Raw genomic sequence first — 22,190 nt, forward strand, 5'->3', positions numbered from 1 at the left:
CAGAGTGATAAAAATATATGTTTTAAAGCTTTTTGTTTCTTTTTAAATTTTTTTTATAGTGTCCCGAATTACATGTTTCATCCGGTGATGAAGCTGATTTCTCTATATTTCCTTTAATATAATTATTTGTTTTCAGTATCCATATGTCCGCCACTGGTGAACTTGGTCACTCGATATTATTTATTGCTGTGACACTTCATGAAAGCATTCTGTCTATCAAATTCTGTTGGGATGTCTTGACAGATTGGAATTAAAATAAAAACATTTTTTTAAACTTTATTAAGACAAAAAAAAAGAGAAAATCCGTTGCATTTCCGTTAAAGTAAAGTTGACCGAGGGGATTCAGTTTCTGCTCGCCGAGGAGGTAAAATCTCTTTCGACGCCATCATTTTCGTGTCTATACTCAGTACATGTAATAGTGGAAGTGCGTTTGGGGATTTAAATTTCAAGAAAGGGGTCTACAGCCATCGGCACAAGGACGGTAAGTAGTCTCTTTGGTTTGGAGTTCTCCTTACGGGGCGGATATTTGGAACTGCGTCTTAGCAGCTGTATGGAAGGTTTTCGGATCTGAAGCGGCGGTGTGCATGGAAAATTGGATTTTTAACCCCAAGAAGTTCATTATTAAAAAATTAGGAGAGAGCAAGTCTCCGATCCTAAATTACCTAAAAAATGACTGACTGACTGACTGAGTACTCTCGTTGTTAAGGCCTTTAAATAGGCAAGCAAAGTCGATCCACTTTTTGTCGTATTTTAATGCAAGAAGTCATCCCTTGATTTTTTTAAATTTAATTAACTCTTATTTAATTATTTATGCTTTGTACACACGAATGAGCATCCGTTGACTTCAGCAATCGGCTCCCCAAACCCAGGGCGCACCCAAAACAAAGAAAGAGTGGGGGAAAGCGTTTGTCAACCAGATTCATGAAACGCCACTGACGTCAGCTGTTTTCTGGTTTTGTTGACCGTCCGATTCACACGAGTGTCTCCACTCAGCTGTTCAGTGTTTTGGTCAAATTCAGAGAATTGGAAAATGTCCGAACAACCAGAAGCGGCCAGTTCAAGTGTCGAGCAACCTATCGAAATGCCCGAAACCGAGGAGAAAAAGGAGGAATTCGGGGAGCCCGAGGCGAAAAAACGCAAAATTTTCAAGCCTGGCAGTGACGGGAAGAAACACAAACTCGAAGAGAGACTGGGCGGAATTCTTTGCTGCGCAGTTTGCCTGGACCTTCCCAGGGCCGCAGTTTATCAGGTAAGTCTGCCATTAGGTCTAATCATTGCGGGATTTCGTGCCAATGTTCAATTTTCCTGTTACATAATGTGGTACTCTAAATAGGACCCATTTTTCTTTGTTCTGTGCTATGCAGCGCCCCCGGGCGCTGCGAGCTGTGTATTGATTTTTACTTGCAGCTAAAAATACGACGCAGAAAGAGGTAACAATCCGGGTGTCACCCGAATATTTTGTCAGCTTTTTTAGTAACACAAAAACCATATTTTACATGTAAATAAACATTAAAAATAACGTTTTGAAAGCTGCGCACGAAGTACATAAACACTGCAGGCATGGTAAATTTTCCTAAAAAAACCTGGCTGGAGCCTCAAGGCCTTTGTTCTCTTCAAAAGTTATTACACAGCATTAATACTCAGTCATTTATTTAACATGGTACCTACCACACTGTAGTTTTTGTTTTTATATGGATTCAGCCATGCGTAGAGTGGAGCTACAGCTGCGCTGGTCACACGGACAAAGGCATGTGCTTATTGCGCATTTAGATTTTATCCCCTTTATTGCCTGCATTGGGTTCTAAACTGAGGATGATAATCTGAAAAAGTGTAGATTTTGTAATATTAATTGCTGCTGTTACAATCTAGGACAAGGTGAAACGCGTAATTACTGGGAAATCTTGATACCTGTCATGACAGTATGTACGTTCTTGTCTACTTAGTAAAGAAAGCGTAACAGCCTATCCATGGTTAAAGGCTCATCAGTTTGCTGGAGGAAAAGTTTATACACCTATGTGTTATATCAACATAAAAGAATTGATTTGAAGAATTGATTCCCATGAAACTTGACGCTGGACCAAACTGCTCATTCAGTAGGTCAACCGAAAAGCTGCTTTTAAAAGTCAACTATGTGAAGATTGCCTGTTGGGCAGTTGGTTCACACTGGACTTACAAAGCATATTTTAGGATATTATATAAGTGATTTGGTCTTGTGTACAGAATTTCATGGAATGAACCCTCTCCTTATCATTTTCAATTTTGCAAACAATTTGTTTAGTGATTTTCTCAAGACATGCAGCTGTGTACACCAAGTTATGTCTCTGCACACACAGAGTTTACTGTTATCAAGTCTTACTTGACCCTTAGCAGTCTTTATAATATTTCTAAATTTCTAAAGGTTTGAATATATTTGTAAGTCTTGAGTCCCACTTTGTGTTATATGGAATGAGACTGAACTGCAAAAAAAACTACCTTTTTATAGTAATATTTAGATCTGTTTGAAACCAAATAGGTTGATATAATTAATACCCCATAGATACCTATCAAGGTACTTATATCCGTTTTGATGAGGTCATAGAAAAGTAAGAAGAAAATTTGGTTAATTTTCTGAAATCAAGTCTGAAATTGTCTGGAAAATATCCCATAGATTTAAAGCAGGAAAACATAAGACCGAATTATTTCAATAAATGTTTTATGCATTTTTATAGAACGCCCTATAGGCTATTAGATACATTCTTTTAAGTGTCTAATCCAATGGCATTAGCTATGTACATTCTTCGAAATTCGAATCTGGATGCTCAATGCAATAAATTCATGGTAGTCAGAATTACAGAAGAAAAGCCCACTACTCTCATCAATTCTATCTCCCACAGGCCCCTCCCTTGAGAAACATGCAAAAATGAGACTAATCATGCGTCGAAGTGGATGACGCTGTGGTCTGTTCTTAGTTGATTTCAGCACAAGCGTTTCTTTTACTCAATTTGTTTTTTGATATCATGGAAATCTCACCAGAACTCCCAACAACATATAGGACTTATCAACAGTAGAATTATTGTCCACTTTCCTCTAAAATATCTTCAAAGTGGCACTTCTTCTTTGAATCAGAAAATGTAATAAACACGTTTTCTAAAATGCTGTATTTATTATACGGGTATTCTATTTAAAATAAGATCGTATATTTTTGTGCCTCGTTTAAGTGTGTGCAGTAATGTTATCTCCGAAACGGCTGCAGTTTCAAGGTCGTTTATATTAGGAGAAAAAATGGCCTTATGTATAGGAGTATAGGCGATTTAGGAATTATTCCGTTCTCAAAATAATTGGGAAAATATAAAAGTAGTGGACCAAGCTAGAGTGTACCCCTTTGTAGAGTGTAAATTATTGTGAAACTTATTGATTTCTATAAGAAATAGTTTGCTAATTAGGGATTATTCTAATTCAACTGATCAACGGACCTCATAATTGCAGCCACCTAGAGGTAGCAATAGTGCACACTTCTAAAAGAACACTTTAAAAAGGAACCCTGTATGTCACTGGTTTTAAATTCTCCACAAAATTAAAAAAAAAATTTTTTGGATTTTCGACCTTTTTTGGGGCGTTCTAATATTGACGTTTGAGATTTAAGTTACATTGAAACGAACTATCAGTAACTTGCATCAGTGGAATCTCGCTTCCTTCGTCTTTCGAATCTCACTCGGTACACTAAACTATTCAATTTCTATCTGGTCATATAAATAGTTGCCATGCTATGGTGGAATAGTGCTTAATTTTTCGTTTAATTTGCAACATTGCATTTTGCATTTCAAGTGCTCTGCAAAAGTTGAGAAAATCAGGGATGATACTGGACTTGTTCCACTAAGCAGCTGTCTTCAAACGGTTCAGGACCCCTTTTAGGCACAACTATTGCCAATTTCGAGTTAAAATTTGCAATGTGAGATGTCCAGAGACTACTTATGTACTTGCCATATGTTCTTCTAAAGGAAATTTGATGGTCTTTTCAAACAGGTGTATTTACCGGCTGTTTTGGCCTCATTTTATAAAGAATACCGTGTGTCCATTATATGTATAAAAATATTTGGAACTTTTTGGTTAAAATTTGATGCTTGATCCATACACTGCGTAACACACGTAACATAATGCAAAAGATTGCACAAGAAGTTTTAAAAAATGTTTAATTTTATATGTAGTGCACTTGTATGCTTTGTGTTTCGATGAAATTCCCCTAGGATAGGTTGGTTCAGGTTAGCAAAATGATAATACAAGGTTGCCAATGGAAAATGTACTAGAAGCCATGGGTATCTGTAAATGATAAAATAGAAAAAACCCTGAAACTCCTCAAGTTTTTTTATGAAGACTTTTTTTGCTTTTGACGTCAAAGTTGCAACTCAAACTTGACTTTTAAGGGGTGTGGGGTAGAAAAACCCTAAATCTTATTTAATGGCAATGGGGTTCAACTGAGAAATTTTTGATTTCCTATCTATAGAAGTTGACTTTTTTAACATTTGTTGCACTCATACACGGAGCGTTGAAATTGCATTAATTCGTTAAAAAGAACGCAAAAATAAAATCGATTTTACTCACAAACGAAAACATTTCAGTGAAGTTAACTGATCTAACGTTAACTCATTTAAAGTGCTGTGAAGGTCAGTTTAGATCAATTCGTAAGGAATGTAATGTGAAGTACCAGGGTCTGGTTGTTTTACGAAAGATAAGTAGCTGAGAATGTTAGAAAGGAATCTAATGCTTGCCTACCCTGTTCTGGAGTCGTTGAGGTTAGTTCAGGATTGATACTAAAATATGGAGCATGTAAGGGGAGGGAAAAGGGGATGATTGCATCTGCATCATGCACATGATAGAATAGAATAGAAAAGATGGAATAACAGGCATGATACCAGATGCGTCCTTATTCACTGAGGCAATTTAAAACAAAATAAATTATTTTACTGCAACATACCAACACAGTATCAATTAAATGAGTAATCCTATGCCCCACGCAACTTAAATTGACTGCAGTACAGTTGCCGCCTATTTCACGAATTTGCTTTATAATATACAATTGCTTCAAAGCTTTGAGAAATTGTGACAACAGATAAATAAGGTCCTATTCTTTTTTTGAAATCGGGGTCATACTGCTCTCAAATTACAGTTGTCCTAAATTCGTAGAGAGGACACCCAATTTCGAAAATAGACTAGTCGCTCCCACATTTTCTCATCGATTCGAGCGATTCGATGATCATCCTTGTAGGTACTTAATTTGTAGTTGTCGTAGGGCTAGAATACATATTAATTTCCAAATGAAATGAGGCTAGCGATAATACTTGTTTAGATGTTTGTTTGTTAATAATTACATTTTTTGACGTGGGTACCTTATCAATTGTGATTTATATACTTTTTTAATCTTTATTGATAATAATAATTGCCTAGCTGTTTAAAGTAGTTTTAAGGTTCAATATGAAGGAGTCGATCTCAGTAATTAGGCTTTGTTTTCTCTGTACTTGGAAAGAAAATATTTGGAAAACTGATCAATCATACGTAATTTAATAAACGCTTTCAATTTATTTTCGTAGTGGTATTATTCACAATAGATATAGTTTTCAACCCTATCCTAATATCCCTCTGGAGTTGTAAATAAAAGCAATAAACGAACGCATACTAGATACGTTACTAGTAAAAGGTAGGTGGTTAAAACGTTAATGCCGCAATATTAAAACTGTTAAAACTGAAGAATTTTATTATTGTAATTTGGTATTTCAATTTGTGCAAGAGTAAGTATATTTTTACTCAAAATGGTCACTACAACTGGTATAAAAATTTTAGGATGTGAGGAGGAAGGGTAAGTCATTGACTACAATTTATTACAAACATATCTGGATATTATTAAACGTTTCTGACATCATAGTACAGTTGGCATTTAAACGACCTCCACTCCCTGCCAAATCGTGTTGTGGGCCAAGGTTAATAATAATTCAGTGTATTGCGCTTAAAAAAAAAAAAAATTACAAACTGGATTGTTGAACCTGAGGTTATCACAGTGTAAACACATATTCGGCGTTTTCGTTGTATAACAATAACAATAATAATTGGATAGATGCTGCAAACTTATTTTTTTTGCGTAGCAGCCATAGCATAATTGAGGTCGTAGAGCGCCATAATAAGTCAATCGAAAGTTGGGCTAGAGGTATGGTGCACTAAAAAGGTTAAATTAAATGTCTGGAACGTGGTAAGTGGCTGAGGCTCTGACTTAAAGAGATTAAGGACATTTTCTGGTTGCTACACACTTGAATCAACACAAAATTGTTTTAAAAATGAATTTATCAATTTTTTCTTTTTCAGGTGAAATAATCTTCCTCTGTTTCCACAAAAGGAAACTCTGGAAAATTATTGAGGACTGCTACATTCAACTTTACCATCATCAACCTACTTTCTCAAATCAATATGTTGCATATTTTAGTTTTTACCGAACGTCCCTACCTAGAAATCTAATAAGTTTTTTTCTCGCTCGCCTCCCCTAGTGCACCAATGGGCACCTCATGTGTGCCGGCTGTTTCACGCACGTGCTGGCCGATGCCAGACTGCGTGACGAGATGGCCACCTGTCCGAGTTGCCGCGTCGAGATCTCGAAAACGTCGGCGACTCGCAACTTGGCCGTCGAGAATGCGGTGAGCGAGTTGCCGAGCGAGTGCCAGTTCTGCGGCAAGCAGTACTCCAGGAACTCGCTGGAAAGGCACGAGGAGCAAGAGTGCGAAGAGAGGCACGGTTTGCTTAGCTCAGTCGCAGGCATTTGGTGCTCATTTTGGATTGAATTGGTTGCAGAATCTCGGTGTGCAAATTCAGCCGCATTGGGTGTCCCTGGAGAGGTCCGGAGCACGAGCGACAGGAGCACGAGAACCAGTGCGCCCATCCCCATCGATCAGGGGCCGAGGTCATGGTTTCGCTGCTGGCCATGGATCAGGACTCGGCGAAGGAGAAAAAGCTGTACGAGAATATATTCGATCTGTTGGGCTATGAAAAGATTACCTTCACCGGTGACTGTCCACTGGAAAACTCGAATAAAGAGTGATGTAGCAATTTCTTGCAGAGGTCCAATTGAAACCGTACCGCACTGACGAGTTCGTTCACCGGTTGTTCTACGAATCTCCAAGGTTTTCAGCTTTCAATCATCAATGGGTTGTCAAGGCGAGGATAAATAATTGCCAGAAAGACCCCACTCAAAGCTCAGAGCGTGATATGACTTACCAGGTGAGTTTCAGAGACGTCTGAATGTATTTTTCTAATTTAACAAATTCTGGCATTTTACAAGTATTCGCGCATTTCTGCGTGTCTAAATTCAGAGCACAAGAAAACTCCAAATTCATCAAAATTTCTCAAAATCGCTCATTTACCACATAGGGTAGTACTCTGTTCTGAAAAGATAGTTGATTTTTAGTATAGAGTTACAGGGTAAATCGTGCGGCACATACTTTTGAAGGTAATTTATACGTTGTTCTCACGTTGTCAATACGAGCGACCTAATAATAACAAAAAAGTTGTAGTGACGTTTGGACCACGTCACCTCCCTCTGTCGAGAGACAGAGTCTAGGAGGTGTGAGCGTTCAGCTAACGGAGCTAGATAGTGATAGTTGTTGGTTTATTTTCAGTTAATCATGAAGTCAAAATCCCCCACCCCGGTCAGCCTGAACTACATCGTTTTAAGAGGACCAGTGAGCGACATTAAGGTCAAACCCCGGATCTACGATTTCGACTTCACGGAGCAAAATAACGAGAGCCCTTACGTGACCTTAGCTTTACCCGACACCGCAGAGTGCAATCGACTCTTAGCCGCAAAAACGATAAATTTCAGGTAAAATTTTAGCAAATTGTGACACGACCAACCGGCTCGACCTGAGTGTACTTATGATGACACGCATAAATTTTGATCACATTTAACTCAACGTTGTGCACACAACTCGAGCCGAATCGACATCCCAAGGTATTTCTCAATGCATTCCCCTTTTCTTTTGCAGGTTAATAATGTTTTTAGCGTCTAAGTAATCGCAGTCATCTCGCTGTTGCCTATCGTACACAGAAATTCGGGACGTTCTGAATAAAATTTTCATGCTATATTATTATGATTAAATCCCACGGTTTTTCTTTTTAAACGTAAGTGAATATTTTTAATTGAGGATCTCAGATTTGCGTATAGGACTATTGTCGCCCTCTATTATGATTGAGGTGATTTTTAAATCGGGGATTTCCCCCTTATCAGCAAATGAAGTTACAAAGTTGACAAAAACAAGCGTTTGAAGAGATTGAAATGAATTGACGTTGGTGGGGGAGTTTTTAGCAGTGCGAGTAGAATTGTTATTTGAGTTGTGTGTTCAGTTGTAAGGAAGAAAGCTCTTTTAAGTTTTTTCGGATAACGCACCGTTTTCGAGGGAAAGTAAAACCGTTTTTCTTCGATTGACAAAGAAGTGGCCTCTGAATAACCCAAAACAGGCCGTGTCACTTTTAATGCGTACGTTGTGCACCAACACTTTTTCCATAGCTAAACGTTAAGAGAAATATTGTTGTTTTTTAATCTTGTTTGCTGGTGAAAGGAAATTCCCAACTTAAAAATTATCGTGTATAGTTTGCGCCTTTTGTACAGCGTTAATCGCGATTCCTTTCATGTATTTAGGTATAAATACCGTGGTTGTGACGTTATTCGATGATTCAAAAGTAAGTTTTGGTAATTGATCAAGTTAGCACCTAGCTATCAGACTTCTATTGATTGGTTGCAAGTGAACGGTCTAAGAGTTAAAAATTGCGATAAATGTATTCAGCTTCAAGAAAGACAAACGGAAACCTTACTCCTTATAGTTAGCAAACATGCTTTGTATGTTTTTGACCCGTACCAAAACAATTTCGGTAATTTTAGACTTTTACTGCTCGCTCCCGCTGCACGTGCGGCTACACGGAAAACGACAGAATAATTCTTTTACCTATTTAAAGTTTCGAGGGCGCACTTTACTTTTAAGGTGTTAACAGATTTTATAATAAAATATGCATATATATCGATATCTTATCATTTGTTGTCCGAAAGTATTTATTTAAACATAGCTTATATTTTTACTTTTTGTTAATGAATTATTATTTTAAGATTTTGGTAATTAGTGAATATGGTGGCCATATTTACCGGGGAATTATCATATTTTTAGTTTTTTACCGTTTATTTAATTACACGCCGAGGATGGTTTCTAACTTAGTGTCGTCATATAACGGGGTTGGATTTACTTTAGATATAATTAAAGATATCTATATTTAAATTCAGTGTGCTGTTTCATTTCCTGTTCTCTTTGCATTCCTGGAGCCAGACATGTTAATAGCAAAAAAGCAGATTACCAGAGGCGTATAAGGTTTAAATTGGAAACATTTTGTAGGCAACAAAAATATGTAACTCGTATTTGTACTTTTTTCTGGTATTAATAAACTCATTGAAATTAGCACACTATGAAAATTAACGGTGCAGTTATATTACAATAATTTATAATTAATCACAATAAAATTTAAATAAAGTTTACTTGTGCCATTACATCCAAAGTCCTGGTTCTAAGACATATTGAGCAGTGGTTGCTGGACTTGTTTCTCGTGCTTATCATTGGTTCCTTAGTAGATGTTCAAGGGAGGCGATTTTGTATTGCAACAGTGAAGTCTCTTGTATGTTTCTTGACACCAGGGAATTAATTTCACCTCTGAAATTTATGTAGCTTAATATTAACCATACAACACCACAATTGACACAAACATTAATCTTGGACACCACTTTATATTTTTTCCAGTAAACCTACTTCAATCTTTCGCACTCCTTTCGAAAAAATTCCTTTTCTTGAATGATATATTGATAGTCTAATACGCTCAAGTGGACCATACCATCGTTGGCATCTTTGCACACAAATCTCGCTGCCTCATAATGATTATTTATGTGTTTCACTCTTCTATTGTCGTCGATATTTAGATTTGTTACTTTGATTGGCTCGGTTTTGCGTTCATTAGGTTTTTGAGTCACCAACTTTCCTTGGGATATGTAAAATGGAGATTTGGTCAACGACGTGAAAACCGGTGGGTGCTAAAACATTAATTAATATGAATTTTTACTATTTATTTTTCCATATAAGGCTAAATTATCTGAAATATTTGCTAGAAAGTAGAACTGGCCCAGGCGAATTTCCATGCAAATTAAAGGTATATTTGTTGGTTGTATATAGGTACTTACATCTGGCAAAGATGGAACTATAATCAGATCATTAAAGTACTGCAAATTACTAACCCTCTCATAAAACCTCTTCAAAGCCCCAAACTGTTTGCTGAATCGCGCTCTATGACCTGTTAAAACATTATGTGTTAAGGTGATGTGCATTTTGAGCAGCATTTTTACGCAGTAATCGTAGAGTTTCAAAGCATCTACAAATCAAGATTCACTTAAAACTCAAAAATCGCATTTACGGCTTCTCATACCTTCAATGCAAACCATAAGGGGGAACAATTTACATTGTCCGGCACTTGTCATGGAGTTTGAGTTAGACGCATTTAATGAACCGAAAACTGAAACCAAATTAGTACTCTGAAGCTTTAAAATGCCATTTCCGGGTGATCCGGGACAGCTCAAGTCATTTACGCAAGATACTTACCTGCCTCTTGCAAAGCAAGAATATGATCTATATAATCGAACATATCAATTGTTAAATTGAAACTGAAAAAATCAAATGCATGAGCATTTAAATAAAAATCATTAAGCCGTCTGTATCACTTACTAATTATTGTCCACATTTTCTCCTCCGATGCTTACAAATTCCTCCGGCGAAAGCCCCAAATGTCCAGGGAATTTGGTGTTGATCTCGTGGAATTCAAGCTTGTAGATCAGTAAAGAGATGTACAGTGCTATGATTTTTCCGTAATCATCCGGAAAATGCATCGACAGAGTGCCTATTTGACTCAAGTCCTAAAAAATGCCTTATAGGAATTTCCTGACATGCAAGTTGCCCAAAAAAACTAAAGAAATATACATTTTGTATATTTCTTTGTGTTATATTTGTATTTTCTTTGTATATTTGTTTTGGTGGGTAGGTATTTCTTGAACTCGCCTTTCTATGGGGTTGACTGTTGAGAAGGCTTAACGGATGCCCTTCTCTTAAGATTTTATGTAAGACATAACAAAATTTCCAGGCTACAATGTGATTATCTGTAATTGACAGTCTGAAACGAAAAAAATAATATACAGGGGGTTCCAAAAAGGTTGTGCAAAACTTAAGGAGATTGTGGGAGATATACCTGCAAGCAGAATTCCAAAAGATTTCCGCATTTTGCGCATGGAAGGTGCCAATAATTAGGATCCTCACGTGTTTTGTTTTGATGGGTGCTTCTATATCATTGACTGCTTTCTCTAAACTTTCAACCTGAGATAAGGATTATTTATAAAAATATTTATTTGTGAAGAATAACTTAGCAGTGTTCATTTTGATTAGTCTTCTAAATTACTTACATATTTGCTATAATCTTTGTTAGTATAGTCCTTGATCATCTCAATAATCCTAAAATTGCTTAAAAGATCTGGAAAATACCTATCGTGTTATGAACGTTTATGATGAAGCAAAGCAATTTTAGGTTTCTAGCTCTAGCTAGATGGATCAATTGTAAAAAAATTGACATATGTTCAACGTAGCTGCAGAACGCTAAGATTAGCGAAAATTAACTATTCGAGCTTTTGAATTTATGTGGTGAACTCAAATAATTAACAAAAAAATAAGTTAGATTAATTAAAGTCACTATCTGGGTACTTTTGAAGCCTTAAATTTATCGTTTTAAGATTTGAAAATTAATTTATCTTATCAATTATTTAATTATTTTATGATAACGATCCAACCAATATTACCTACTACTTATTTATTTCCATTGAGGCCATGGTAGGAATTTCAGTAGCACTCCAGTGTGATGTTTTAGTTTCAACTGCGTATACAGGAACGAGCACTAGTGTCAACGAACTTGACAAACTGTTTACCTTCAAACTCAGTATTTGGATAGACTCTGTCTATGGAAGTTTCCTCGTATTACGAATGATCAAAAAATTGTTGATTACAGAAGGGCAACTTAGCGACAAAACCGTTTAGTGGACCACTTTGTACAAAGTTATTAGGTGGGCAAAAAATCGGACACCCTGTATTCTAATAAAAGGGAAAGTAGGTACATATTTATATGAACTAATAACACACAGATTTTCTCTTTTACTTATTATTTTTATTTTATATTACATCAACTATACAACATTCGTTTATCACGTACTACATACAAGATTTCTTCTCTTATTTCTTAACATTTACTAATCATTACGCATAATCTAGCTTATTTCACAACAATGGAAATAGGAGGTGTGTACCTCCATACATGTCCGGTACTCACAAGAGTAGCAGTACCAACTGGGTTACTACTATCTGGAGTGTAACATTGAATATCTAGTTTATATAATCCAGGACTGAAGAAAACGACATTGCATCGATGACTGGCTATGTCTTTCGGTTCCAAAATCGATAACAATTTTCTACAATAAAAAGTTTGTGCTTATTTTTTATCACAATACAATAGATGCAGGCTAGTTTTTTGTTGTTGACTAATTTAACATATCCAAATACATCTTACTTGGATGCCCCTGAAATGGCTAATCTAGTGTCCATCCTATAGTTCAAAGTGCCATTATTGTAATCCTGGTAAAACTGTACTGAAAGAGTCAGTTCTTTGAGGGATGTTTCTAGGCTATTAGCAATAGACATGTGCAATTCCATACAATCGCCAGCATCGCAGAACAAATCTTCATGGGTGTTGAACATATCGCCGTTTATTTTCACCTCTGAAATGCACGTTTTATTTTACACTCTCGTGGATGCAATTGGAAATTTTCAAAATGAAGAGTTATAATTCGAGAAATAAAATGTAAAATAACGAAATTGAAAATACAACAAAAACTGCAACATTTTTTGACCGGAAACTCTAACTTACCCCATTCCAGCGGCGACATTCTGACAATATCCAGCATTCTGCTATTTAAAGTTATGCCTTTAAGTAAGGCAACTCCTACTGAATCCGTGGCATTCAACAACCATTTCAATTTAACTTGTTCGGAAATATGTTGCGAGCAAATTTTGCTGATATCTGCCACGTTTTTAGACTGGTCTGACTCCCCATAGAAATCTATAGTTCCAATTTTTTCTTTGTACTTTCAGTCATTACCTATTTTTTACCTACCTGAAAGTTTCGACAATGGGCACCGCGCTACAGGCACCGGAACCCTGCAACTTTCCTGTCCCTCAATGAGCATGTGTTTAGCTTCTGCGTACTCGAGCTCCATCTCCTGGGACGTGAGATTGGCGACATCCAATACAAGATAAAACTGCGTGCTCCTGAATTATTAAATTGAAAATTCTACACAAGAAATGTGGGAACATACTAACTTTTCAGCTGGTAAAACGTCCCAATTAGTTACGTGAAGAGAAGGTATAAGTTCGACCATAAAAAATACGGTGCTGCTTCTGCAATGCTGGGATTCTAAACCTGGACCTCCGCTGTATCTACATTTAGAAGTTATATTGTGTAACTTTTCAAAGCAAATGTGGAGTTAAGGCTACGTTTATCGAGTTGTCGTTGAAATTAGAGAAACAAAGACGATTTTTACAATGTTGTGCTCGATTTTTGTAAAGATATCAGTTAGAGAGGCCGCAAAAGAGCACCTCAAAAATTCAAAAATTTTGCTCTAGGATGGGAAGTATCGTGGGCAGGGATGGCTACGGACCACTTTTCAACTTCAACAAAATGTGATATCAACAATTGTTTCACACCTCACTTCCTACTAGTAATCTTAAATTTATCGGAAAATGATACACCGATAGGCTTAACCAAGGAGAGCATCTTTACAGTTCAGTCGGTAGATTTCAAGACTTCGAAAGCAAGTAGCTATTGGGTCAAAATCAGCCTGGGTATAAGCTTGCAAAAACCGAGTTATAATTTACATATCTTTCAGGTTTCTGAGATAGGAGATAGCTTTAATATTTATTTCCGCCATTTTAGACTACCCGTTACAGAACATTTAATTTTGTAACAGTGCGATGGAGAAATTCTAGTCTAGCGTCTAGAATCAATTCAAAATTTAACCTACGCATAAAACTGTTTCTTTACCTAATTTTTAATTGAGCCTCTAAAGCCGATGACGTCGGAGGTTGTTGGAAAAGTGATGTCAAACCGCCAGCCAAACTGGACTGGCCCGAATTTGAGGATCGAATGCTAAAATTGAAAATGTTTCTCTTTTATAAGGTCCTCTAACTCAGTAACATATTAATATACCAACTGGTATAATCAAATTATAAAGATATCACCAGTTTAGGTGAAAATATAGAGATTGTGTAAATGAGAGTAGGACCGCACAAATTTTAATATGCTTCCGACAAAGACCACCAAAATGGGTGGAATTAATTGGGAAGGCGTCTCCACTTCGATGTTTAGATTGGCATCGATTTCGCTGCTTTCGCGGAAATTCCTTGGTCTTTGTCGGAGGCATGTAAAACCTTCCGCAGTCTTTTCATACTTACACAATGCCTGTTTCCACTTGAACTGGTGATATCGCTACAATTCCCATATTTAATGATAAAAACCTTGAACTCTAATACAGACCATTCACGATGTGTTTGGGCTGACCCTATCGACAACAAGATCGTAAATGAAATGGATTTTTCTCTGTGATAATAGATGGATACCTTAATATAATCATACCTAGAATTAAGTCTGGAAAAATTGGAGTTTCCAGGAAGTGACGTAGATATACTGCTGAACATTCCACTATTTAAATCGGTAGGAATACTTGGAGATACAGCCGAGTTTGGTGCTAAGAAATTGGCAGATGCATAAATTCTAGAAATAATGGACATTTTGTGTTACATTTTGGCTTCTGATAAACCAAAATTCAAGACTAAAATTGATAAATAATTATTTAAAAGTTTTGTGGATGTAAAAAAAGTGCAACACAAATTTATCAACAAAGCATTTTTTACGGAGAAGCTTTTTATTCACGATAAATTATTGAAACCCTTAAACAATTCCTGTTAAGTAAATATTTCTGGAATACTTCGGGATTTTTCTTTTTTTCCAAGGAATGTAGATTCAAGGAAAATTTAAATCCTTAGAAATTCCTATTAAGGACTGATAGATATTTCTGGTAGTCAGGTGAGGCGTCCGATATTTTCGGAATTGACTAGTTATTTTCTAGAGTTTTTAATCATTTTTTTTTAAATTACGAATACAAAACTTACTTAACATTAAAAGACGCGCTTTGCTCAGGCATCAACGGCAACATGAAATTAACCTCCTCCTGATCAACCTGAAAGATTTCATTCTGCAAGGCAGAATCTAAGATACTGCTCATTGTAACTTCCAACATTTCAACGGGTATTTGACTCATGTTAGTCAAAGTTATAGTGCATTGTGCACTTTCACCGTGGAACAAACTTAAACTGGCTGATATGACTATACTATCATCGTGGAAGTTTGAGAAAGAAGCGCTCTGAGGCAAGGAAGTGGAAACCTAGAATGTAAATCGTTCAGGTATGGAGCTGTTAAGGAAAATAGTGTGAACTCACCTGCAAAATAGGAAGGCTTGGGATGACGTCAATTTTGAAATACGGGGGGAAAATGTGGCTTATGTACTTGAGTCTGCAATTTGATTTTATCCCCAAAGCGTGCGTGCTATACCCTAAATCATTATAATCTTGAAACACTTTAAAGTACAGGGGGATTTAGAGCTATTGGATCAGACTTCTAGGAATTGCTCAGTGCACCAATAGAAGACATTCGAGTATAATGAGCCATGTCCGGAAGGAAATGTCTTCCTAAGCGCTACGGCCTTATAGTACTTTAAGACAGTTATGTACATAAATGTGTTTGCGAGACGTTTTCGAACATGGGTTCTCACACTCCAATGTCTTCTATTGCTACATTGTATAATCCCTTGCAGTTCGATCTCATCGTTATGAATCGCCCTGTATATACGATATAAACGGACAAGTACCAGTAATTTCCAATTCTCCACTCTCCCTAGCCCATCCACTTAGAGTTAATGAAGTCACCATATCAGGAGCCAAAACTATTGTCTCAGGTACAGATTCAAAAACCACCCCCCCAGTCAACAGCCGCATATTTGATACTTTGAGCTCAAATGGCAAGGGATTGACCAATTTTACAGCAATTTCACAAGCTTCATTTTCCACCCACAAGAAATCTTCAATAATTAAATTTAACCTTAATCAATCATCAATTAAACCAAACTAACCCATCTTTGAATCTGTTTTGTCTTTATTCCGATCCAAACTCCCAAAGTGAATGGGTGTAAACAAAAATGGTCCAGTATCTTCTTTCTCAGTTTCAATCAACCTGGGTCTCAAATAAGGCTTCAAATCTTTTAAAATGAAAGAAGTGCAAAGAGGAATGTCTGTCAGATTAGCAGGAGGAACCACTATTCCGGACTCGAGTACCAAAGGAACTGGCGAGCCCTCACATTGCACAGACAAACTCTGTAATTGAATGGCTAGTTCTTTCTGTTCCTGAGGGTTTAAATGAGGCCACATGGTTTGTAAGAGGAAAGTCATATGGCGAGTAGCCAGAGCTGAATAGCTAGCACGTTTGGCCGCCACTATGAGGTCCTATAATTGTTTATTATTAATTAGCAGTGTATTGATGGCGTGAGTTAACCTGTAGAATTTGGATCTGAAGCGTGGGCCAACCTTGGTCTGCTTGCAGCATTTCAATTGGGTCTAAAATGAGTTTATGGCCTGGAAGGCTTTGGAGCATTAGAGAGTAACATTTGTTCCAGTTAGGGTTTGGATTTTGAGGAGAAACGTAGCTGTGAATAATGAGCAGAAAAATTATAGATTTATAAATATATTAAAGGATATTTAAGGCAAAGGAAAACATTTTGATGTTAAACTTAGCTTATTCCTGCCTTAACTTTTCAATATCAATCTAATTATATATATCTTACCGAGTTGCTGCGAGCCTCAAACAAAAAGCAGCCTTCCTATTAAAACCAATTTGAGTATACAAATTAGCCAAAGTCTCAAATCTCTGTATCTTCTCCTGCTCAGATAAAGCCAAATTAATAAAAACAACATTCTGCAGGAAACTAGCAGCCTGTAGAGCATGGTTTTGCTCCACTGCTATTCTTGCAGCCTTGAAGCTGGCTTCAGTTTCAACTATTCCTGCATTCTGATATTTACTATAATGAATAATTGCTTCTCTATATTTTTTTGAAATATCATCTGCAGTCAGCAAATTTGGCAAAGTTTTTTTAATTACTGTAGTGCTAGGTGTCACCCCAGGAACAGTCTCTGATGGTGTCTTCTTAGGAGATCCTTCAGGAAGACTTCCAATACGGTGAAAGCCTTCATTCCTTTGCAAGTTGGGGTATAAAACTAAGGCTGAAGCTGCACAAAGTCCTTCATATGCAGCTCCCCACCAAAGCCAATCATTGACACTTTTCAAAACTTCAGAGGCATTTGTGTAGTATTGCAAACTTTCAGTTACTAAACCAGCCTGCAGACACAAATCTCCTAAATGTTTAGTCATGCGACCAGTGCATCTTTTTTTATTTTGCCGAGACTCCATGTCTAGGCCAACAAAATCCTTCTTTTCAAATGGAGCATAGAGTAAAGAGACTCTTTCAAGTTTCTCTCTTGATCTTTCAAGCCTCTTAGACTCCAACACCCAAAACAAAGAATTAATAAACTCAGAAATTTGGTTTTCTAGATCTACACAAGGGGATGTTTCATCATAAAACAAAGCTCTGGTTTTGAAGTTGCTGGGAGTTGTGAATTTTTCTATGTTTGATTCTTGTTTAATAGGGCTGCTCTCTGAGCTGCTGGAAACATCAACTGGGGACTCACACTCTTTTGTGGGTCCAAACAATATGCTTCTTGAATCATATAGAGTAGCATTGTACTTCACTTTCAAGCTTTCATGCACGCGACAAACCTCATTCAGTTCAGTTTGAGAATCGTACTTCCCTAATGACACAAGCCCTAACAGTCTTCTGTGGGTCTGAAAATCTCCCCAATCATTATTCTCCACAGGATATTCCTTGACATATCGCAAATAAATGGTTCTTACTTGCCCTGAGGAGTCAGTAATTTTCACCTCATTGAGCTTCACGATGCGGTCATAGAATTTTGTGAATACTTTTGGTTTTAGTTGTGAACCTATATGTTTGACAAGTATTAGAAGAGCAGCATGATCATGAGAAATTTGTTCATAGTCTGGGTGAGACATATTCGGTTCGGTGGTGTTAGTAGAGAGAATGTAGCTTACAGAAGACCGCATTTGTAAATGGGGGTCAAGTTGGAACAGGATTCATTTATAAGTCTTCAATGGTTTTATGGGAAGTTCATTCATTTTTTAAACTTCATAACGTAACAAATCAGGAACTATAAATTATATTATAAATCTAAATATATAAAGACACACTGATTTTTAACTGTTATTACAAATTTGATTAAAACTTTAAAAAAATTCCAATAATCAAAATACAATAACACAAAACAGTATCACATATATAAGGTTAACATGTCATGACGTCACAGGGAGTCACATAACATTGACAGAAATCATCTGAGTTGTTACAATGAATTAGTCGGTGAAAGGGATGCAAGAGAGAGATCAAATATATAAAACTGCCTTACGTAGAAAAGAACGAGAAACAGGTATCATGTCCAATCTACTCCCTATCCCACCATTTTTCTAACACACAGGCTGTATAACACTTTCTTTTGTTGAATAAAAAAACCATAAACTAACCTCACAAAATACTAATTAGTAAATAATAATAGAAGCCGGTAAACAAGAAACATATATATATATAAGTAAAATTAATGTGTATTAGTCTTAATTAGTGTGTTAAAAGCAACTTATTATGGCAGAAGAAATTCCACTTCAGACCAAAATATCAACGACTTTCCGCCACGTAAATATTCAAATGATATCGGGATGTTTCAAGATTAAATAGGCCCTTTCAGGCACAAAGGTGTTAAAAGTGAGGCAAAAAGTTAATAGTATTTGCCTCGCTTTTAAGCCCATAGCAACAAAACTGAGCCACTTCTAAAGAATAGTATTGCCATATTGGGACAGGAGTGTTTTAATTTTTTTTATGTTTCCTACAATTTAAATATTCATTTCTCATTTCATTTTGTTTTACCATTTTATTTTCCCTTTTTCTACTTATTTTTCTAAGGTAGTAAAAACAGTGACAGATTCGTCACTGAAATATTAAGGAGTTAGCCCTTAGTAAATGACAAATGTTATTCTCAGATAGTTTTAACTGAGAGTAGTGTATAATTCCATCCTTACTGGTTTATGAAGTGTTATCTCTAATAATTTAAAAAATGAACAATCCTCCTAGATAGATAGATATTTACAAATCAAGCTAGTTTAACAGCGATATTTTTCTTATAAGAAAACAAACACCAGTTCTCATACAATCTCCTGGGGATGTCATGATTTCATGTATTTTGGGTCATACCAAGTGATTTTTGAATTTTTTTAATGATATTATAGCGATTCGTTCTTGAATTGTGGTTCTTTGTATAATGAGTAACAAATTTTCTCAAAATTACATTTCTTATTCTTTTTGCATAAATGCATAAGTACTTACTTCCAGGATGTAATTAAAGAACTTCTACGATCAAAATTCACAAATCCAAAAAGCAAAATCTCAGTTGATGCAATTCACATAATAACTGAATTGGCCAGAACTATGGTTATTGAGGCAGCAGCTCGAGCATGCTATCAAGCCCAATTAGAAGAGAAAACTGTTGTTACTTTAGACAATGTGGAATCTATTTTAGTACAAATGGTAAGCAAATGTGTATAGTGAAAAAGGTTATTTTAAATTTTGCTTTTCCAGTTATTATTTAATAAGTAGCTGAAAAAGAACCTAATTTGAAAATTATGACTTAGAAAATTTTCACAATGCATAAAACTTCCATTTGGTAAATTTGTTTTTTTTCCTATGTTTTAGATGTTGGATTTTCCATAGGTCAGCTATATATGTGAGGTTGCTATCAAAAGGAAATTAAAGATCAAAACAAAATCTAACTTTGAACTTTAATAATAATTATTATATATCTGAATAATTATCACAATTCACATAATCCCCTTAAAACAAATCCATGTGCAGAATATTGTAATAATCATTAATAAATTGGAACTTAATATTAACTAGTTCAGTAACTCCTTGCCGAAAAATAATTTTTCTTTTTCAACTGTAACAGATGCATACATTTCCCTATCATTCCCGCTTTCGCATTCTCTTAATTTCCTCTTCTCAACATTTTCTTATACTTTTGTGTATTTCCATCAAAAATGTTAAGCTTTTATTGACGAAATATACGATGATCACCCCAAAGGTAGTAGAAGAAAATGCTTCCAGAAGTCCTTCTTTTTTGCAATTCTGATAAATATAAAACTATGATTTTACCTTACCGCGTATTTATTGCACTGAAAGATTTGCAATTATTCTACTCTTCCCTATGGGAAACTCGTCCAAGCAAGGATATGTTGAGAGTGGTCTAGAAATATCGCATTTAACACTTTATGTTATTTACTAGAGGCACACTTACTGGTTGTTTTTATTCCCTTTCATAATCTTTATGGGTTTTTTTACGCTTTTTCGTATTTAATGCCTCATCAGCGCATTTTTTCATCATGGTTTTAAAAACAGCATAATCTTTAACAAAAGAATCTCCCATAAACAAATAAATTTTGCTTCGCTCTGGGGGTGCCTTAAATGTGTAAATGTATAAAATACCTTCTTGTTTTATTAAATCACCTCAGAACGAAATTTTTGGCAAAAATTTAGAAATATTAAGTTTTTGTAATATTTTATGTGGATCACAAGCCATAAAGCCAACTTTTTATATTATGTGTTATGTGCTAAAGAAGCCCAAAGAAAATTAACTTAAAAAGCTCTTTTCAAATAAAAATTGAGTCCGTGGGAGAAAACTTATTTGCGACGCCATATTTGCCATTTTGAAAGGCAGAAAAGTACAGTTTTAGCTTTAAAAATCGTGCTCAGTAGTCTTTTGATTTTTTAAAATTTTTCAGCGCCATTTCTATTTTCCGTTTGTTCACAGAATACATGAGGCGTGAAGTTGGATACGTCCGGTACTTACCAAACATCCCTTGTTGAATGGTAGCAGAAGAATGTCCAAAGGTGAGTTTCACCTTTTGAGTGATATCTGCTTGCTGCTGCTGAAATTGCTAAAATTAAAAGCTATTTAATTTTTTTTGCTAATATTACCTCTCCTAACGGTTCATCCATTACGTTTGCTTGTGTACTTTGGCTTTTTTAAAAATGAAAATTCACGAAACAATTTATCGGTTAACGAAATCAACGCAATTATTTGAACAAGAAGATGTAGAAAAATCTAACGGATATAACAAGTTGCAGAGTTCTTAAATGTTAAAACTCAACTCGCATAGGCGTACTACAGCTAAAAGGTTATTGGCTAAATTACTGTCTACCTTGTTAAAACGTTATAAATTTAAATAGCTTTGATAAACAGCAAGATTGATTTGTCAGCCTGATATTGCAGTTATGCTGATTTAATGAAACATAGTCATACTCAAATTCTAATATTCATAAAGAAAAGTGGTGGAATTTCCATTACACAAGACAACCCCTATCTGAAGTTAATGGGCACTAAAATTTAGCCACGTCAAGTGTCTTACAAAAAATGGTGACACACATGGGCGTACGATAAGGGTAATCAAAGAGAAGAGAAAATAACAATTTCGACATTTGGATGAAAAATCTGTTTTATGAAGTAGTAAAAAAGTGGGAAGCCATGGGAATCGGTAACGAAGTGGAGAAGCGGTGTACCACTTGGTTTTAAGTATAGCAACAAGTAATTTGTTTTTGCAAGAACCAAAATTTATCAGTGATTGACTGATTTTGATTCATAAATAAATACTAAATAAGACAGCAAAATGAAGCTAACGTGAATGCTTTGCTTGAAAATACAAGGTTCTGTGTGGATCTGAAGAATGGTATTCATTTACTACTTGGCCTGCATAATTGGGATAATAACACAGATATACCCTGGTGTCTACAACTCTAGCAAAAAGTTTTTAATACACTGTCAACATCGTCGGGC

The 22,190-nt window shown here is 35.9% G+C and overlaps 4 protein-coding genes across 5 annotated transcripts; 2 read left to right on the top strand and 2 right to left on the bottom strand.

Annotated features, from left to right (window-relative positions):
* The first annotated feature begins 915 nt into the window (after window positions 1–915).
* On the top strand, window positions 916–9,281 carry LOC136419682 (zinc finger TRAF-type-containing protein 1 homolog). Its single transcript, XM_066406210.1, has 6 exons — window positions 916–1,249; window positions 6,510–6,748; window positions 6,811–7,022; window positions 7,076–7,236; window positions 7,635–7,837; window positions 8,001–9,281. The coding sequence occupies exons 1-6, from the start codon at window positions 1,031–1,033 to the stop codon at window positions 8,026–8,028; spliced, it is 1,062 nt and encodes a 353-aa protein (XP_066262307.1). The 5' UTR covers window positions 916–1,030; the 3' UTR covers window positions 8,029–9,281.
* Window positions 9,282–9,449: 168 nt separating this feature from the next.
* LOC136419965 (huntingtin-interacting protein 1-like) lies at window positions 9,450–11,735 on the bottom strand. 2 transcript variants are annotated; one of them, XM_066406576.1, is made up of 9 exons: window positions 11,495–11,735; window positions 11,284–11,408; window positions 11,097–11,208; window positions 10,767–10,954; window positions 10,644–10,705; window positions 10,471–10,557; window positions 10,229–10,416; window positions 9,804–10,081; window positions 9,450–9,707 (listed from the first exon to the last, which is right to left on the bottom strand). In XM_066406576.1, the coding sequence occupies exons 1-9, from the start codon at window positions 11,531–11,533 to the stop codon at window positions 9,611–9,613; spliced, it is 1,176 nt and encodes a 391-aa protein (XP_066262673.1). In that variant the 5' UTR covers window positions 11,534–11,735; the 3' UTR covers window positions 9,450–9,610. The 2 variants fall into 2 exon arrangements, with proteins under 2 accessions (XP_066262673.1, XP_066262672.1); XM_066406575.1 differs by having other exon boundaries at window positions 9,450–9,722.
* A 548-nt stretch (window positions 11,736–12,283) lies between these two features.
* On the bottom strand, window positions 12,284–18,514 carry brun (trafficking protein particle complex subunit brun). The gene is made up of 13 exons (XM_066406139.1): window positions 17,027–18,514; window positions 16,738–16,888; window positions 16,319–16,688; window positions 16,058–16,267; window positions 15,630–15,742; window positions 15,303–15,574; window positions 14,767–14,904; window positions 14,176–14,280; window positions 13,455–13,571; window positions 13,249–13,403; window positions 13,003–13,194; window positions 12,646–12,853; window positions 12,284–12,547 (listed from the first exon to the last, which is right to left on the bottom strand). Exons 1-13 carry the CDS (start codon window positions 18,358–18,360, stop codon window positions 12,352–12,354), a joined length of 3,561 nt encoding a protein of 1,186 aa, XP_066262236.1. The 5' UTR covers window positions 18,361–18,514; the 3' UTR covers window positions 12,284–12,351.
* Window positions 18,515–18,865: 351 nt separating this feature from the next.
* On the top strand, window positions 18,866–20,191 carry LOC136419918 (centromere protein X-like). The gene is made up of 3 exons (XM_066406519.1): window positions 18,866–19,000; window positions 19,694–19,888; window positions 20,054–20,191. The coding sequence occupies exons 1-3, from the start codon at window positions 18,950–18,952 to the stop codon at window positions 20,069–20,071; spliced, it is 264 nt and encodes an 87-aa protein (XP_066262616.1). The 5' UTR covers window positions 18,866–18,949; the 3' UTR covers window positions 20,072–20,191.
* Window positions 20,192–22,190: the final 1,999 nt, after the last annotated feature.

The sequence above is a fragment of the Euwallacea similis genome, chromosome 3 (genome assembly GCF_039881205.1).
Source record: "Euwallacea similis isolate ESF13 chromosome 3, ESF131.1, whole genome shotgun sequence".
Classification (NCBI taxonomy): domain Eukaryota; kingdom Metazoa; phylum Arthropoda; class Insecta; order Coleoptera; family Curculionidae; genus Euwallacea; species Euwallacea similis.

Bases quoted from the DNA above. Each gene is read 5' to 3' on its own strand.
- brun (XM_066406139.1), bottom strand. From the start codon at position 18,360: ATGCGGTCTTCTGTAAGCTACATTCTCTCTACTAACACCACCGAACCG. The intron at 15,575-15,629 runs GTGAGTTCACAC...TTTACATTCTAG, and splicing joins CAAGCCTTCCTATTTTGCAG to GTTTCCACTTCCTTGCCTCA. The intron at 14,281-14,766 runs GTATGATTATAT...TTTCAATTTTAG, and splicing joins TTTTCCAGACTTAATTCTAG to CATTCGATCCTCAAATTCGG.
- LOC136419918 (XM_066406519.1), top strand. From the start codon at position 18,950: ATGGCAGAAGAAATTCCACTTCAGACCAAAATATCAACGACTTTCCGC. The intron at 19,001-19,693 runs GTAAATATTCAA...ACTTACTTCCAG, and splicing joins TATCAACGACTTTCCGCCAC to GATGTAATTAAAGAACTTCT.
- LOC136419965 (XM_066406575.1), bottom strand. From the start codon at position 11,533: ATGATCAAGGACTATACTAACAAAGATTATAGCAAATAT. The intron at 11,209-11,283 runs GTATATCTCCCA...TTTTCGTTTCAG, and splicing joins TTTTGGAATTCTGCTTGCAG to ACTGTCAATTACAGATAATC. The intron at 9,723-9,803 runs GTAGGTTTACTG...GTTAATATTAAG, and splicing joins AAGGAGTGCGAAAGATTGAA to CTACATAAATTTCAGAGGTG.
- LOC136419682 (XM_066406210.1), top strand. From the start codon at position 1,031: ATGTCCGAACAACCAGAAGCGGCCAGTTCAAGTGTCGAGCAACCTATC. The intron at 1,250-6,509 runs GTAAGTCTGCCA...CGCCTCCCCTAG, and splicing joins CCAGGGCCGCAGTTTATCAG to TGCACCAATGGGCACCTCAT. The intron at 7,838-8,000 runs GTAAAATTTTAG...TTTCTTTTGCAG, and splicing joins GCAAAAACGATAAATTTCAG to GTTAATAATGTTTTTAGCGT.